Genomic DNA, 18,648 nt, shown 5'->3' with positions numbered 1-18,648 from the left:
TCCTTTCCCTCCCGAAATTAAAAAATTATTCTATAATATATTTATAAACAGTTTTAAGTTTATCTCTTTTAGAAACGCAGACACACAGGCAAACATCTTTCTCTTCATTTCTTTTCATGACTACTTTTGAGTTTATTGCATGCATGTGAATGACTTTGGACCAGTGAGCTTTTAATTTCTGTTAGACAGCAGGGATAGCAGGAAGTGCCAACACAAATGGAGCTCTGTCAGGCAGTGGCAGGAAATGAAGACTGAAAAGTCAGTGTCTTTCCAGAACTGTTCCTGGTACCTAGAGTAGGCGGCTGCCCACACCACACTGTGTCTGTGTTTACCATTTCACAGGACTATTAGCAAAGAAAGCTGTGGATGCTGGCCTGACCGTGAAGCCTTATATCAAAACTAGCCTGTCTCCTGGGAGTGGTGTGGTCACCTACTACCTGCGAGAAAGTGGAGTTATGCCTTATCTGTCTCAGCTTGGGTGAGAGAGTTTTCTTTTGCTTTTGTTGTATTATCTTCTACACGTATCTCGCTACGTCACCTTGTAACGGATATAAGCTTATCTGATAGTATCTAATTGCATAGTCTTTTGTCAGATGATATATAGACTTGAACTCTTCCATTCCAAGAGTAGGGTCCTCCTCTGGACAGTTGTGCTAACTGTTCATCACACGAGCATGCCTGTGAAGGGCACAGCAGGGGCTGAGATCAGCCTTTGCATTGGTGTGGTGTTTGCACTCTCTCTCTGCACTGGACCAGCATTGGCTCTACTGTGAGAGTCTACCCTTCGGTATGAAGAGGATTATTTACCATAGCAGAAAATGTTCTCATTCCTTGAGGAAAATGAGTTATTTTTGCCAGATACAGTTTCTTCAACTCCCCCATTACTGTATTCTTAATTCTGATGACAGAGATTTTATTCATGTGCCTCATAAAAGTCAGAAGTCTTTGGATTTTGTAATAAAAATAGTGAATAGAGACAGTGGCATATATGAGCAAAAGGGAACTTATTGGTAATGGGAAAATATAATAAAGATTATATATTTAAAAAATTTTAAAAACCCAAAACTCTAGATCACTTTATTAGACTTTTTAAAAATAATTTACTTGAAAAGGAATCTAAGGGAATGATCTAGAATGAATGACTAATATATCAAAATGTTCCAAGCCCTGGCTGGCGTAGCTCAGTGGATTGAGTGCGGGCTGGGAACCAAAGTGTCCCAGGTTCGATTCCCAGCCAGGGTACATTCCTGGGTTGCAGGCCATAACCCCCAGCAACCGCACATTGATGTTTCTCTCTCTCTCTCTCTCTCTCTCTCTCTCTCTCTCTCTCTCTCTCTCTCTCTCTCTCCCTCCTTCTCTCTCTTCCCTCCCTAAAAATAAATGAATAAAGAATCTTTAAAAAAAAAAAGAAAAAGAAAATGTTCCCAGGAATGAAAGCTGAAGAAGCAGCACTGTACTAAACTTATTTCGTGTGTTGTTATCTTCTTTAAATCAGTGGTCTCTAGGAACTGTCACCAGCAGAGGAGCTCACTGGGAATTATCTAATCTTGTGCATCTCTTTGGCACCTAGATTTGATGTGGTGGGCTACGGTTGCATGACCTGCATTGGCAACAGTGGACCCTTACCTGAACCTGTGGTAGAAGCCATCACACAGGTAATTACAGAGGGGTCTGCAGGTCTTCAGAGCTGTGGTCTCTTTTCTTATTATGTATGACCAAAATGCTGGTGATTTCAATAAAGTTCAGGGAAGCACGAGATGTGGTTAGATGTATAGTCTCTGGAGTCAAGCTAAACTTACTAGTTAGATAAGCTTGGGCAAGTTAACCTCTTTTTACCTGAGTTTTCACAACCATAAACTGGAGATGATAATAGTAACTGTTTCATAGACTGTGAGCGTCGAGATGAGAATGGACATAAAAGATGTAGTATAGCACCCGGATACATGTGCTCAATAAAGGCAGGTTTTGAATATGGGGAGTCCCATTTTGTTTGTTCCTAGCAATCTGAAAACTAGTTCCAAGTCAGAGAAGTCTTCATACACATGAATCTGAACTCAGTTGCATTGGCTTGATTTGTGCCCCATAAATTCTGTAGTGTTGAGAAATCCTATTTGGTTTGCTTTTCATGAATTATAGAATCAATGTAAGTCAGTGTGGCTTGCTTTAGCTTTCAACTTTTAGTCTTTCTCACCTGTTCTTAGGCCCCAAGCAACAAAATAACTAGGATATTGCCTTCTGACCTGCCTGGTACTTTCTCATGAGCAGAAACTAGTGAACATGTCTCTCAGTATCCTTGACCAAGAGTGTCTCCCACAGGGACACCCTGTGTGCTCTCCTATAGAGCAGAGGACCCATGAAAGGAAATCGTAAAGAGTCACATCAGCTAATGGGAAAACTTTGGCAAATGGTCTAACATGAGCAGCCTAGGCAGTCTCTTTTCTTTGTGACTTAGTGTTCCTGTTGCCTCACACAGGGGGACCTTGTAGCTGTTGGAGTACTATCTGGGAACAGGAATTTTGAAGGTCGAGTCCACCCCAATACCCGTGCCAACTATTTAGCCTCTCCACCCTTAGTGATAGCATATGCAATTGCTGGGACTGTCAGGATCGACTTTGAGAAAGAACCATTGGGTAAGACTTTGTTTATGTGGTTACAATTTTTTCCAATGAATTTGAAAATATTATTGGAAGAAAGTTAGTGCTTTCCTTAACAAATAGTGAAGACTAGAACTTCCAGAGATAAGATGAGGGGAGTCTTTTCCTTACTCCCCAAAACACAACTCAAATATAACTGAAATAAATAAAAATTTACTGAAAGGCAAGGGATGACAAAAGGGAAATAAGTACAAAAGATAATGGAGATCTTGCTCTTCTGGCTTCTTCTCCAGTTACTTTTTCTATCTCCTGCTTTAGTCTAATCACAGGCACATTTTTAGTATGTGCTCTGTAGGAACACATTCCAGATAGTTTAACTTTTCAAAATTCAGAGAAAATGATGTTTTATGTCCTTTTCTCTGGTCTCCTTGCTTCCTATCCCCTCCTCAATTCATTCTAAGTAAATTAGGTATTATGAAAACAATGTTCTTTCAATTTACCTTTAGGAAATGATTACTTCAGAGGTACAAGTGATCCTCATACATGTGGATTCCATATTTGCAAATTTGCCTATTCACTAAAATGTATTTAACCCCCAAGTCAATGCTCATCATGCTTCTGTAGTCATTCACAGACATGCCAGAGTGGGGAAAACTGAGTCATTCAACATGCACCTCCTCAGTGAAGTCAGACAAGGTGGTCCTCTGCCTTCTTATTTTAGCTGTGATCCTGTAAAGAGGTATCTTGGTCATTATCTATTTAGTGCCATGTTTTTGCACTTTTGTGCTTTTTGTTGGTGACTTCACTGTTTAAAATGGCCTCCAAGTATAGTGCTAAAGTGCTATCTAGTGTTCCTGAGCCCAGTAAACCCATGATGTGTCATGTCCTAAATAGGCTTCATTTGGACATAAGTAATAGTGCTGTTGACAGTGAGTTCAGTGGTAATGTTACAGAAAAAATGGGGCCAAGGAGGATATACTATTACCGAAAGGAACCCCCCAGGTTTGTTATCTCCACTGCCTTATAGGAAAGACATCTCTCAATGCCAGAGATTCATGAAAAGGAAAGCAAATGTTTATTTAATGCTATACAGACTTAAAGTAGTGACCTAATGTCTTCATCAAAATCCCAAAGTCCCTTAAAACACCCACAAACACATACAGTCCTTCCTTCCCCTCTTTGCCCAGTCTAGGGTACTGTATCTCAGGAAAAGAAATAGAAGTCCATGGCTCAGGCAGCCCCCGGTTGTTCCTAGTAATCTGTCTTGGCTGGTAGGCCTCCCTCAGTTCCCAGCACCATTAGCTGTGTCACCGGGATCTCTGCTAAAGCCGGGTGGTGGTTCCCCCTTCTAAAGCTGCAGTGGTCCCCACTCTGGCAAAACTGCGTGGCTCTCTCTTACATGGCTGCAGATGAATGGTCCTCCTTTCTATTGCCATAGCCACATGGTTCTCTGCACTGCCCCAGCCACGTGGTCCTCTCTCCTCAATGGCTGCCAAGGTCCCCACTCTGCCAGAAGCGTGTGGCTTTCTCTTTTCTATTGCCACAGCCGCATGGTTCTCTCTCTGCAATGGCTGCGAGGAGGGGGGTTGTCACTCTGCCAAAGCCAAGCGGCGGTTCTCTGCTAAAGCCGCATGGTGATTCTCTCTCACAGGGCTATGGAAGTCCCCACTCTGCTAAAGACTGAGTGGTTCTCTCCTCTAATGGCTGCCATGCCTGGGTTTTAAGTCCCCATGCCAATCTTCCTTTGGAGCCCCATTTCTGACTCCCTCCACAATCGGCTGTACTTGCCAGCACTCCCATATCCTTTCAGCTTTACTGGGCTACCATAGCAGGTCTGGGCATGTGTGGCTCCATGGCGTGGAGCCAATCATCTCTAAGCTCTTACTCGGGCACTGTAACTCAGGGGACCTGCCCCCCAGTTACATAGTGGGTGGAAGTCACTCCCTTCTCCCTGGTTCCAAGCATGGCCACAGCTATTTAACATCTCTATGCAACCAGTTAAAGGTTATAGATATGTTAAATGGCCACACCAGAGGTTAGCTGCAAAGCTGTTGCTATGCAAAACAGCTCTCAATGGCCCTGTTCCATGTGTGAGCTTCCCTGCCCCAGCTCACACCTGTGGGGGGAAGGGGTGAGGACATCCTAATATTTCCTGGACACCTTGAGTTCTGGACCCCATTCCAAATCCCTTTTTGGGGCCCCCTCTTGGCTGTACCCAGTAACAGTAATGTATCAATAATATATATTAAATAAGGTGTCTAGAAGCAGAAATACATATAAAACAAGGTTATATATTGATCAGTTGACAAAAATGTGACCAGAGGTTCTCAGACACCTAACCCTATATTTCCTCTGGGTCAGCAATTCAGTATTCACTACAGCAGTGTTTGCATGAACTCTGTAGAATAAAACTACCACAAAGAATGAGACTTGACTGTATATAATAATGGAAAGTGGGTATTGAATTGTGTTTTTCTCATTCATAAACATTGTGTTCCCCAGGAGTAAATGCAAAGGGACAACAGGTGTTTCTGAAAGATATCTGGCCAAGTAGAGAGGAGATCCAGGCAGTGGAATGGAAGTACGTCATCCCTGGGATGTTTAAGGAGGTCTATCAGAAAATAGAGGTGAGGTCCTACCCACTCCCCAAAATCTAAGGGAAAGCGTAAGGGAAAGCAGCTCCTTTGTGTCATCTCTGCAGACCTTGAGGCTAATAGGACATAAAATACAGAAAGGAAGGCAGTTCATTACTCCCTCTTCAGAGAACCAGGGAAGTGGTTCTCAGTCACTCTTCTCCTGTGACTCACATCTTTACAAACTCCACACTCCCCACGTGTTCCCAGATTTGGACAAGTGGATGACAGCCTCGAGGAGAAAGGCCTCAGGTTGTGTATGGTTCCTGGACAGCTCTGCTTAAGTCTCCTTTTCTCAGACACCCTGGGGTGTTGTGTCAACTGTGGTTGAGGCTCCTCCATGTCACTATCATGTGTCACTGAGATGGAGTCATGTGGTAGAGTGCACCTCTCAGAATTATTTGGAAGCTTAAAAATAAATAAATAATTAAACAAATAAACAGATAAAACTGCTCAATAGAAAGCACCAAACTACTTAAATAAATAAAACTTTTGTGTACTTTATACATAAGGATAAAAGGTATGGGACTCAGTATTATTTTCTGAGACGCTCGGATGTTCTTCCTTTCTGTATTTTCTGTGTTAGGCTGACCCAAGGGCTGCTGACAAAGGCTTGGCTTTGAAATAAGAGAGCAGACTGGGGAGAGAGGCGAAACAGGGGTCATGTTCTTGCACTGTGCCCTCCCCCAAATGGCTCATTGAGAAATAGCCTGAGGGAGCTTTTTGGGCATTGGACTAAATGCATTTATTCAAAGGCTGAGTTAATGGACTTGTGGAGAGAATTCAACCTATTTTTATTCAAAGCAGCTGTCACTTGCTCTCCAATGACCATGGGACTCAGAAGTCTACTTCCCAAAAACTTCATAGAGTAAATTATTCCCCCTTTAGTATAAATCTGGATTGTTATTTCTTAAGTTATACTTGTAAGCATATGGATTAGTTATCTATGACTGTAAAACAAATTACCCCAAAACTTAGTGGGTTAAAACAGCAAGCATTTATTATTTCTCAGTTTCTGTGAATCCAAGTGTGGCTTAACTAGGTGCATGTGCCTTCACAAGGCTTCAGGCAAGGTGTCACCTGGGCTGCAGCTCATCTGAAGGCTCAGCTGGGGAAAATGGACTTCTAAGGGCACTCACCTACATGGATAAAGTGCCCCATGGGCTGTTGGATCAAGGACCTCAGTTCCTGCATGACCACCAGCCAGAGACCTCTCTTCATGTGTTGCTAGGGATCCTCTTCACAGTTTTCAGCAGAGCAGCTAGCTTCCATCAAGGGAAGCAAGTGAGAAAGCAAGAGAGGGTGAGAGCCACAGAAGGCAGAGTCTCTCTTTATTACCAAATCTTAGAAATGAATCACATGAGGTTCAGCCCACACTCAGCAAAAGGGGCTGGGCCTCCCTTTAGGGAGTGAATCCCAGGAGTGGGGTCCTTGGCTGCCTGTTACACTGCATGTATATTTTTAAGTTATTTAGCATGGTATTATCTTAGGATAAAGGAACTCTTTTGTACAACTAGAATAAGAATGTTTTTATTGTGTGCTTAGCTTGAATATATGTTTTATGTTTACATATTAAGTTTTCCGTAGAATAGAATGTAATTAGATTGCCATGTTTTCTTTCTTTCTTTTTATTTTTTTGAAGACTGTGAATGAAAGCTGGAATGCCTTAGCAGCCCCATCAGAGAAGCTGTATTACTGGAATCCCAAATCTACATACATTAAGTCACCACCATTCTTTGAAAAACTGGTATGACTTTTTATTTTTAACAAAATGAATTCTTCAAAGGGTTTCTTTCCCTATAACATCTACTTTTTTATCCCATACCCTTAGTTTAACTATTTGTTTCATTAAAACTTTATAAACTCAAGCGAATACTACTTGGGCAAGTTTTGGGAAGTTGGGATAGTTGGCTGCGGTGAGCCTGTAGTTTCTCTGTCTAGGGGTCATGTGTGGCTGTGTAGAGACACCCTGGTGATGAAGTGCCACCTGGACATAGACTTGGTGAAGTCTGAGACTGTTCTAGGAGAATGTCCCCAGGGTCTACTGTCTAAACCTTATACCCATCCAAACAAGGGAGGTGTTCCTTGAAACTGCTAACCCTGGTAGTCTGTGCTCCTCTGGTACATCCCTGTGGGAAGGGGATGGGAGGGGAAGTCAGAATCCCACTGTCCTCAGCCTCTGGGGAGTTCTGTGGCTGTGAAGAAAGGAATGTCATCATTTCTGTGGTTGTGAAGAAAGAGAATGTCATTTGTAGCTGCATCCCTGCTGCTTTTGAGGGGACAATGCCAATACTTTGCCTTCCCTTCAAGGGTGAGATATGTAAATGTTTTGAGTAAATTCATATTACTCTTTAAAGCATTTCTGATTAAATTGAAGGAAAAAACCCTAAAATTTTCTATGCAGTGATGTGGGGCTGTGATCTGGTTCAGGTCCACAGACCACTACTGTTGAGATTTCCCTCGTGACTTGTTGGAGAACGCCTGGGCAAACACTAACTTGTGTTCTGTGCTAGACTTTAGAGCTTCAGCCTCCTAAATCTATTGTGGATGCCTATGTGCTGTTAAATTTGGGAGATTCAGTAACAACTGACCACATCTCTCCAGCTGGAAATATTGCAAGAAACAGCCCTGCGGCTCGCTACTTAACTAGCAGAGGGTAAGTGTGATCGAAGTGAGGACTAAAGGCAAACACAGAGTGACTAGACCAGCATTTCTCTTTCGCCTAGTCTCTTTGGAATCAGACTGTGCTTTTTCACTGAACCCTGGGACTTGAAAACGAATCTTTCTGTTTGCTGCTTCAAGGCTTCCATGAGAAAATCCATAGCACGTGAACCTCCATCAGGGCGAGAAGGGACAGTCTTTGAGCAAGTGTTGTACTCTCAAGGCTCAACTGTCATTTCTGCCCCCAGCTTGCCTAATAGTTAAAGTACAGGGTTTTGCTCTGAACCTGCGGCAGAGCTTGGGTACATCTGAACCTCAGAGAGCAGGAATGTAACCTGAAGTGTTGCCACTCCTGGTGCAAAGCAGACACCTTCTCCACAGACAACTGCTTTGAGGTTGGCAGTTGCATAGTTATTCCTCAGTCTTTCAGTCACATCCAGACTTTAATAGGTACATACCAATATGTTATCTACTGGTCTAGTATACCCATACTAACTGAAGTCAGTCCCAAATGCGACTTTCCATGAGAATTACCTGGGAGATAAAAATTCCTGGTTCCCAACCCCACCTCCCGAATAACCTTCCTCATGGGACCCAGAGCCAATGTGAGGAACAAAATCCAACACCATTTTTGGGGGGGGGGGGGGCGGGATTGGTAATTATTGACCTTTTTTGAGATGTGGATTATTTAGGAAATTGAATGAAAGCAAATATAATACCTTCCCAGAAAAATGTACATATTCACATTTTGGAAATAATTTCATTTGCTCCGGAAATCCATTTATAAATTCTCTCAATCCTCAAATTAGATATAACCTTTAAATCACATCAACACTCACACGCATTTCCTAGCATTTTAAGAAACAGCCCAGTGAACTGGTGACTATGTTCACTGTAAAATGTTATTCCTGACATTCCGAAGGTCCCTTTCATTGGGGTCACTGACAAGATTTTTCTCTGATTTCAGGACCAGGAGAAATGGTGGTTCTGCCTCTTTAGCATTGTTCTGATTTGTAGCTTATGAAATTGTAAATCATGTTGCCAGTTGTGTGTCTTCCCCTTCGATTGACTTCCCTTACCTCATAACTCAGGTACAGATTTGAACCTCTGAGTTAGTGTATGGAATGCATTTTGTTTCCTCCACTGTTGGCTCCACCTAACTGGCTTCCCCTAATTATTTTCTTTACTTCCTTTTTCTTGCCCATTTTTAATTTTTTTGTGAAACTTTATAGGCTACCTTACTGAATAAATAAAATAAATACCCTTATTAGAGTTCCTCCTGTTTTATCTACCCAGATTTGCAAGATGTCAGGTAGACCCTGGGAGAATGTTGAATTCCCCCCTACCACTCCCTTTCTCCCCTCACACTCTGCCCTCTGTTGAAGCTATAGCAACAGTTTTTCTGCCTTAGAGAACAATGCTTGGTAGATTAGAGAAACAATGAGGTTTATGTTTTTTCTCTTTCTTGATATAAGCTAAGTTTACTCTTAGCTTATACACTAAACTTGCTTATCTCCTGCTTGCCTTATTAGCTTGACTCCACGAGAATTCAACTCCTATGGTTCCCGCCGAGGTAACGATGCCATCATGGTACGTGGGACGTTTGCCAACATTCGTTTGTTAAACAAATTTTTGAACAAGCAGGCACCACAGACTATACATCTGCCTTCTGGAGAAATTGTGAGTATGGTGTCTTCTGCTTCCTTGAGAAGCCAGCATTTGTCAGGCTCTGGGTCTATATGGTCACCTTCCTTTTGGCCTTATTTTTTCTTCACAGCCCCATCCTTCCTCTTGCTGCCTATAGTCCCTCTTGCCAAGTGTCCTTGTACATAGAGCTCATCACTGATGGGGATGCCCTTTAAACTGTGAATCCTCTTCCTGCTTACAGATTCTGCTTTGTGGTTTAACTAAATATAGTTTCCTGGAAGTTGAGCTTTCAAAGCCTCTGATTGAAATGCTCTGAGTTCATAGTATTTGCGGGGGAAATTCCAGGTTAAGGTAGAGGATATTTATCAAAAAGTGCTATTTTATTACTTTATTAACATTTAATTGAATTCACCATACCACTAGGAAAAGGAATATAAAGGCTGGTAGAAGTCTGCTTGGGTCCTAAAGGGAACCACTTGTATGGCATATTACTGCTGGAATTGTTTTGGTGGGAGGCATGTGAGAAGTCAGGAAAGCCTGCACTTTGAGTCAGATAAGCATAGGTTCAAGTCCCAGCTCCACTTCAGACCAGCTCTGGAGCCCACATCAGTTTATTTCCCTCTGTGATTCTCATCTTTCTTACCTGGGAAGTAGAAATAATATCTACCTTGTTAGGCTCTGAGGCTAAACTTAAATGGAATGACATATGGAATAGCCAGACCCACTGGCCTGTTTCTGCACTCTGTGGGTCTACTGTATCTGTAGTACTTTCCTTTTCTCTTCCTCAGCTTGATGTGTTCGATGCTGCTGAGCGGTACAAGCAGGCAGGCCTTCCCCTGATCATTCTGGCCGGCAAAGAGTATGGCTCTGGCAGCTCCCGTGACTGGGCAGCCAAGGGCCCTTTCCTCCTGGTGAGTATGACATAGGGACATCCCAGCAGGCAGCTGCCCTTTTGGATCAGAAATGAAGCTGGGAAGGGGTCTAGGAATCAATTTTGGTGCTTTACTTTCCTCTCCTGCTTCTTGGCAGATCTTGCTTCACTTCTCTTAGTGAAGGGTAATCTAGAGTTGAACTTGTTCCCTCAGGTTAGACATATTCTGGGAACCATGGATCTTTGGGGGTGTCAGTAGAGCAGCTGCGGGGTCTCTGAAATTATATTCAAAAGCTTGTGTGTAATGTCATTTTTTTTAAATCCTCACCCAAGAATATGTTTTTATTGATTTTTTAGAGAGAGGAAGGGAGATCAAGAGAAAGATTGATGTGAGAGAGAAATCGGTTCCTCCTGTATGTACCCCACCCAGGGAACCCACAACTTAGGTATGTGCCCTGACCCAGGATCAAACCATCAACCTTTTGTTGTATGGGATGATGCTCCAACCAACTTAGCCACCTGGCCAGGGCTGTATGTCTTTTTATGGGGAAAAATTTCACAGTTTTCATAATGTTCCCAGAGGTTGAGGACCCAAAATTTATTTAAGGCCATTGTCCCAGGTGAACTTCAGGGCTACTGCTACTGAATTGCCTTCCAGGCTCATGGAAGGGGAAAAGTAAAGAGCCTGAGCTTTGGATCAACTCAGGGAAAATACTTTCTGTTACTGCTTTTTAGTCATTGCCTGTGAAAACCTGCTTATAGACTCATTAGAGAAGCATGCTATCTCTTTAGGCAGGTAGGACATTCTTTAGACCCTATAGCCATTTCAGGGCTTGACCTGCTGGAGGTTTCCACATGGGAGGGGCACACAGGCAACACAGAGCTCACACTACTTGAGCACTTGCTTGCCCTGAAAACAGAGAAGAGTTCTGCTGGCAGGCTTTAATCCTCAGGGTAGGGTAAAATGGCTTAGCTGATGCCAGTTTAAATAATGTGTGGCTTGAGCCATTTAATGCATTTAGGAAACTCTAAATAAGTGCTATGCATGAGTACAGTAGAAAATGCGCTGTGTGGCAGGCAGCTCCCCAGATGTCTAGGCTTCTGAAAGTCTTTGAATATCACACACCTATTATTTTGGTTTTTTTAATCAATCGTTTTACTCTGTAGGGAAAAAAAGAAAAGATGTTCTCTGATCACTTGGTAATATGTCAGGGGCCTGCTTGTTTTAAAAACTGCTGAAAAGAACCAGAGAAAAGAAGGAGGGGATCTTAGGAAGGGACCTGGGCACTGACAACAACAATGGGAGCAGTGAGCAGCCGGGTGGGGAACTGTAAGATCCGTGGGGGGATGGGCGCTAGCACCCTGGAGGCACTCCAGAGTCCAGACTTCTCCACAGAGCTTCTGAGTCCTGGCTGTCCAGACAGCATATACTTTGTTCTCTAGCTGCCCAGTCAGGGCCACTGAGCATTCCTAAGCTGAACTCGCTCAGAAAGTGTTAGACAGTTGTGATCTGTGGCATCTGCAGCCCCGCGCAGCCATTTATACAGAGTCAGGGACAAAAGTAGTATGCGTTTACAAAGATTTCTGCTTCCCCCCAAAATACGTAATACATATACCCATAAATCCACACAATATCTACTATCCTGAAGAATCTGCCCTTCCCCCATAAATGTTTTCAAATTTGGAAATGCCTGTGAGATTTATAAAAATACCTGTGCCTGGATCTCATCCCCAGGGATTATGGTCTCATTCCCAGGTAAGGAAAAAGGCCTGGATGTCAGGATTTTAAAAACTTCCCTGGAGGCTCTTAAATATGCATCAAAGTTTGAGAAGCACTGCCAAATCACTGTCTTCCTCCTGCCCCACACTCTGTGTAAGATTCTGATGCAGTAGATCTGGGTAGTGCTCAAGAATCTACATTTTTAATAAGCTCCCTGAGTGACCCTGATGCAGGGGGTCTTAAAAGTGTACCCTAGATATCAAGAGACCTTTTAGGGGTAGCTAAGTATTTTATTACAGTTAACTAATATTTGAGAATGAGGTGTTTTAGTTCATCAAATATCCTGGTTTATTGATCATTGCTATATATTGTTAGTTATAGATAACTAATAAAATGTGCATTATAGGAAGCTTAATGTCAGTGTTATGTTCAATGTAATTTGATGTTTGAAATAGGAAGTAGAAAAGCAGTGCACAGTAGATAATCATTTACTTTCTTTGTAGTGTGTTTTGTAAGTTGCTTTTTTGATTAAATCTTCCATATCTACCAATGCATCTATAATAATGGAAGAATTGAAAGGAAAGAAATGAATTTTCTCTTTTTTCAGATTTTATGTATTTATTTTTACACAGAGGGGAAGGGAGGGAGGAGGAGAAACATCGATATGTGGTTGCCTCTCACATGCCCCCAACTGAGGACATGGCCCACAACCTAGATGTGTGCCCTGACTGGGAATTGAACAGGTGACATTTTGGTTCGCAGGCCAGCATTCAATCCACTGAGCCACACCAGCCAGGAGAAATGAATTTTCTTTATGTTGTTTTGTGATGTGGCTTTCAGTTACAATGGAATTTGCTAAGAGGCATCACAGACTGGTGTGTGTGGTCAGGCTGCATGGGTTCAAAATACCAGATATACCCCTGACTGCCTGGGTAAGACTGACAGTAGTAGCATCTACCTCCCAGGGTGGGTAGAAGGAGAATGAGAAAAATCATTTAAGTGCTTACACAGTGCCTGTACTTTGTAGGCAATCATTTAAAACTGACTACTGTGTTAATTATAGGTAGGGAGTAACATTTTATGTAAACAATTAATTGATACTTAAAGAATTTAGATGTGAGAAGAGTTTTTGATGTAAGAAGACTTTTGTTAAGTTTCTGTATATTTAAGGAAAAATTGAAACTGTGTCCAAACTTTCTCTTGGCTCATCAGGGAATCAAAGCTGTCCTGGCTGAGAGTTACGAGCGCATTCACCGCAGTAACTTGGTCGGAATGGGAGTGATCCCCCTTGAATACCTCCCTGGGGAGACTGCAGACACCCTGGGACTCACAGGGCAGGAACGATACACCATCAGCATCCCAGGAAACCTCAAACCACGAATGCAAGTCCAGGTCAAGGTAAGCCAGGCTTCCCTCTGCCAGGGCCAACTAAAAGGGATACTGAGTTTGTAATCAATCTTGTTAGAAGGAAATCAGTGGGATTTGGAAGAAGAAAAACAAAGAAAACAGTAGGACTGCATTAGGCTTAAGAGTTCTGCTAGCACCATTTTTACCTGCCTTCACAATATATCATATATTTCTATTTATTCATAGTTATCATCAGTTCCATTCTTACCTCCAAACTTTCTCCTATTCCTCCCAATCTCAGTTAACCCAGACAATAGTGATGAAAGCTCAGGGATGGGACCTTACCTAAAAAACACCTTTTTATTATAATAATGTGAAGAAAAGACACACTCTCCCCATTCCTAGATGATATAAGGATGAAGCAGCAAGCACCAAGGTCCTGGAGGGATTTAGACTCCCAGGCAGTGGCAGCTACTATAGTCTGTGTCCCAGGGTGAGCAGCAGGGCCAGCTGCCTAAGGGACAACCTTGATGAAACCTCTGCTGATCTGAGACACTTCTATTCAAAGTGATCTCGATCCCAAGGTCACCAGTGACTGCTGCCCAGGGAGGCCATTTCTAACTCTCAGATACCTTTCACTCTCATCATTTATACTCTGCAGTATTTTCCTATGCAGATGAATCTGTGGGGAAACTTGTTAAAATGTAGCTTCTGATTCAGTGGGTCTGGGCTGGGACCAGAGACTGTTCCCAGGAGCTGCTGGTGGTGCAACGTGTGAACTGCACTCCAAGTGCCCTACCTGAGGGCAGGCTGGGCACCAGCTCCTCCTGACTGAGTTGTCTCACTTCCTTCCTCAGTGATTCTTCTTTGCTTCTTTGTCATTGCAGCTGGATACTGGGAAGACCTTCCAGGCCATCATGAGGTTTGACACCGATGTGGAGCTCACTTATTTCCGCAATGGGGGCATCCTCAACTACATGATCCGCAAGATGGCCAAGTAGGCCCTCAGTTCTTAGGAGACCTGCTCTGGCAGCCACATACAGGGAGGGTGTGCAGCACCACCAGCTCGCTGAGCCCCTGGTGCAGAAGCATCCCCCAGCCTCCACACAGGGTGCTGCCTTGCAGACGGAGCACATCAGCACTGGCATTCTAGTGCCATTCCTCCAGGCACAAAATCAGCAGTTTCTACATTCTCTATTTTTGTTAATGTCTTTTATCTTTTTCTAGAATTTGAAAACTAGCATGGTAGGAATATCAGTACTGCCAGAAAGAAGTGAGCTTGTCTTTAAATTTACTGATCACAGAATGTTGATTTTTTTACTCTTAGCCTATTAATGTTCATCTGAACACAAATAAGTCTTCCCAGAAGGTATTTCCTGTCTTCTTTGGTGTTCATCTGTTCTCCACAGCTCAATGAAACCTTTCCCCTGGGGGTCTTTTGCTATTACACCAGTGTTAACTGACATGGATAGATAGGAACTTCTGCATACTTCAAATCGCACTGGTGATTGCAATTCTCCCTGCCCCTTTCCTTCATATGGAATGATCCAGACACCTTGTGGACAAGTCAGATGTTGGAACTTTTTGATTATGTACCTTTTGATGGGTCAACACTAAAAAAGTATAAAGTTTTCTTTTACTATCTTCAAAAATTGTCCCCAGAAATTTTTTTCATTTATCAGTAGGATAACTTTGTTTAGAGTTGGTTTTGGAAAGAGACACAGAATATTTCTAATTTGAATAAACTTAATTCTATTTTCAAGGAAAACTTCTTGATATTTTTCTGGGGTGTGCAAATTGAATTCTGCTATGTGTGTGTGTGGCTATAGTTTTGGGCTATTTAGAGCAGAGTGAAGCTCAGACTTTAGCTTCCTGAAGGCTGGATGACCTTCAAGTTCTGTTTTTATAACCACATCAGTGTTCTGCAGGTAACATGGGAATGTTGAGGAGCCAACATGCTGTCTGGCCTATTTGAGAGCAGACAAAGAGATAATAGGCAATAATGTAAGTGTAGTAAGCAGATCATAACTTTTTCATTTTTGTGTCCTATAGTTTATCTGCTCATTGTCATCACTAAAGTTGTTTCATGCCAAATGTGTCTTAGTCTGCTCCAGCTGCCATAGCAAGACACCATAGATAAGGTGGCTCAGACATCAAAAGTTTGTTTTCTTATAGTCCTGGAAGCTAGAAGTCCAAGGTCAAGGTTCCAGCCAATTCATTTTCTGGCAAGTACTCTTTCCTGGCTTGCAGTAGCCACCTTCTTTCTGTATTCTCATATGGCCTTTCCTCAGTGCATGCACAGACACATAAAGAAGTAGCTCTCAAGTGTCTCGTCTTTTTTTTAAGGATATTTTATTGATTATGCCATTACAGTTGTCCCAATTTTTTTCTCTTTATCACCCTCCACCCTGCACCCCCTCACCCTCCAACATTTCCCACCACCTTAGTTCATGTCTATTGGTTGTACATATAAGTTCTTTGGCTTCTACATTTCCTGTACTATTCTTAACCTCACCCTGTCTATTTTGTGCCTACCAATTAAGCTTCTCACTCCCTGTACCTCAGGGGTGTCAAATTCATTTTCACCAGCAGGTGGGGGCCCACATCAGCCTCATGGTTGCCTTCAAAGGGCAGAATGTAATTTTAGGACTATATAAATGAAACTACTCCTACCACTGCTGCCAGGTAGAAACAAGGTGCCAGGATGGATAAAATGAGGTGGAGGACTGCATTTGGCCCATGAACCTTGTGTTTGCCACCTGTGCTGTACCTTTTCCCCCATTCTCCCCCTCCCCATCTGCACTAACCTTCCATGTGATCTCCATTACTGTGATTCTGTTCCTGTTCTCATTGTTTGCTTAGTTTTTGTGTCTGCTTTTTAGGTTCAGTTTATTGTCATTTTACTGTTCATATTTTATCATCTTCTTTTTCTTAGATAAGTCCCTTTAACATTTCAATAACAAGCACTTGGTGATGATGTACTATTTTAACTTTACCTTATGTGGGAAGTACTTTATCTGCCCTTCCATTATTTTTTAAATATATTTTATTTATTATGCTATTATGGTTGTCCCATTTCCTTCTCCTTTATTCCCCTCTGCTCTGCACCCCGCATTCCCACTCCTCTTTCTTCATGTCCATGGGCCATACATATAAGTTCTTTGGCTTTTCTATTTCCCATACTATTCTTAACCACCCCTATTTTCTACCTATCATTTATATCTCTTATTCCCTGTACCTGTTCCTCCATTCTCCCTCCTCCTCCTCCCCCTCCCCACTGATAATCCTCCATGTGATCTCCATTACTGTGATTCTGTTCCTGTTCTAGTTGTTTGCTTAGTTTGTTTTTGCTTTTGTATTTTTTTTAGGTTCAATTGTTAATAGCTGCAAGTTTTTGTCATTTTACTGTTCATAGTTTTGATCTTGTTTTTCATAGATAAGTCCCTTTAACATTTCATATAATAAGGGCTTGGTGATGATGAACTCCTTTGACTTGACCTTATCTGAGAAACACTTTATCTGCCCTTCCATTCTAAATGAAAGCTTTGCTAGACAGAGTCATCTTGGATGTAGGTTCTTGCCTTTCATGACTTGGAATACTTCTTTCTAGCCCCTTCTTGCCTGCAAGTTCTCTTTTGAGAAATCAGCTAACAGTCTATAGGCACTCCTTTATAGGTAACTGTCTCCTTTTCTCTTGCTGCTTTTAAGATCCTCTCCTTATCTTTCATCTTGGGTAATGCAATTATGATGTTCCTATGTGTGTGCTTCCCTGGCCCCAACTTCTTTGGGATTCTCTGAGCTTCCTGGACTTCCTGGAAGTCTATTTCCTTTGCCCGATTAGGGAAGTCCTCCTTCATTATTTGTTCAAATAAATTTTCCATTTCTTGCTCTTCCTTTTCTCCTCCTGGAACCCCTATGATTCAGATGTTGGAATATTTAAAGATGTCCTGGAGGTTCCTAAGGCTCTCATTTTTTTTGAACTTTTATTTCTTCATTCTGTTCTGGTTGAATGTTTCTTTCTTCCTTCTGCTCCAGACTGTTAATTTGAGTCCCAGTTTCCTTCCCATCACTGTTGGTTTCCTGTATATTTTGCTTTATTTCACTTTGGGTACCCTTCATTTCTTCCTTAATTTTATGACTTAGCTCAGTCAGTTCTGTGAGCATCCTGATTACCAGTGTTTTGAACTATGCATCTGATGGGTTGGCTATCTCTTCATTGCTTAGTTGTATTTTCTGGAGCTTTGATCTGTTCTTTCATTTGGGCTGTTTTTTGTCTTGGCGCACCTGTTATGTAGTAAGGAGTAGAGACTTAAGTGTTCACCAGGGCAGGGCAACCCTTGCTGCTGCACTGTGATGATGTATGTGGGGGAGGGGTCCAAGAGGAAACAGTGCGGCTTGCTCTGCTCATTTTCAGTCACTTCCCCCACCACCCACAATCAAATTGGGCCTTTCTGTTGCTGATTCCAGGGTGGGTGGGTTTGTGTATGTTTTAGGACCCTGTGGGTCTCTCCAACGAACTCTCCTGTGAGGCTGGGAGTTTCTCCTGCTGCTGCCTAAAACCTCACAGGTTTTTTCAGTCAGAAGCCTTGAAGCTCTATTTCTCCAAATGAAACCCTGGATTGTGCAGTCTATCCTGTTCCCCAGTTGTTCCTCCTGGTTTATCTGCACTCAAATATGGAACCATCCAGTCTACAAGCCACCACCTCACCAAGTCTGCCAGCTGCCACCCTGCCTGCCCTGGTCTTCCAGCCACTGCCTTGCCGCAAGTCCTCTCTGCTCAGCTGCTGGTCTCCACCCCTCTACTGGTTTAGATGAATGCTTTTTTAATTCCTTGGTTGTTGGACTTTCACACAGTTCAATTTTCTGTCAGTTCTGGTCATTTTTGTTTTTAAAGTTGTTGCTGTCCTTCTTTTGGTTGTGTGAGGAGGCACAGTGTGTCTACCTACATCTCCATCTTGGCTGGGAGTCTCCCAAATTGTTGATTTGAGTCCTGGTTTCCTTCCCTTCACTGTTGGTTCCCTGTATATTTTCCTTTATTTCACTTTGTATAGTTTTCATTTCTTCCTTCATTTTGCAACCAAACTCAGTCATTTCTTTGAGCATCCTGATAACCAGTGTTTTGAACTCCGTATCTGATAGGTTGTCTATCTTCTTATCACATTGTTCTATTTTTGG

The 18,648-nt window shown here is 42.5% G+C and overlaps 1 protein-coding gene across 1 annotated transcript in view; it reads left to right on the top strand.

Moving 5' to 3' along the window:
* ACO1 (aconitase 1) overlaps positions 1-15,241 on the top strand; it is a 61,244-nt gene extending 46,003 nt beyond the window's left edge. Inside the window, exons 12-21 of the mRNA XM_045840551.1 lie at positions 343-478; positions 1,571-1,655; positions 2,474-2,630; positions 5,097-5,221; positions 6,870-6,974; positions 7,741-7,883; positions 9,421-9,568; positions 10,324-10,446; positions 13,339-13,524; positions 14,361-15,241. Of these exons, the coding sequence (XP_045696507.1) occupies positions 343-478; positions 1,571-1,655; positions 2,474-2,630; positions 5,097-5,221; positions 6,870-6,974; positions 7,741-7,883; positions 9,421-9,568; positions 10,324-10,446; positions 13,339-13,524; positions 14,361-14,474 (1,322 nt within the window). The 3' untranslated portion in view covers positions 14,475-15,241. The remainder of the gene's footprint in view (positions 1-342; positions 479-1,570; positions 1,656-2,473; positions 2,631-5,096; positions 5,222-6,869; positions 6,975-7,740; positions 7,884-9,420; positions 9,569-10,323; positions 10,447-13,338; positions 13,525-14,360) is intronic.
* Positions 15,242-18,648: the final 3,407 nt, after the last annotated feature.

This window comes from Phyllostomus hastatus, unplaced genomic scaffold (genome assembly GCF_019186645.2).
Source record: "Phyllostomus hastatus isolate PE091 unplaced genomic scaffold, TTU_PhHast_1.1 phas_contig_34, whole genome shotgun sequence".
Taxonomy (NCBI): domain Eukaryota; kingdom Metazoa; phylum Chordata; class Mammalia; order Chiroptera; family Phyllostomidae; genus Phyllostomus; species Phyllostomus hastatus.
This window is presented reverse-complemented; position numbering and strand designations above follow the sequence as displayed.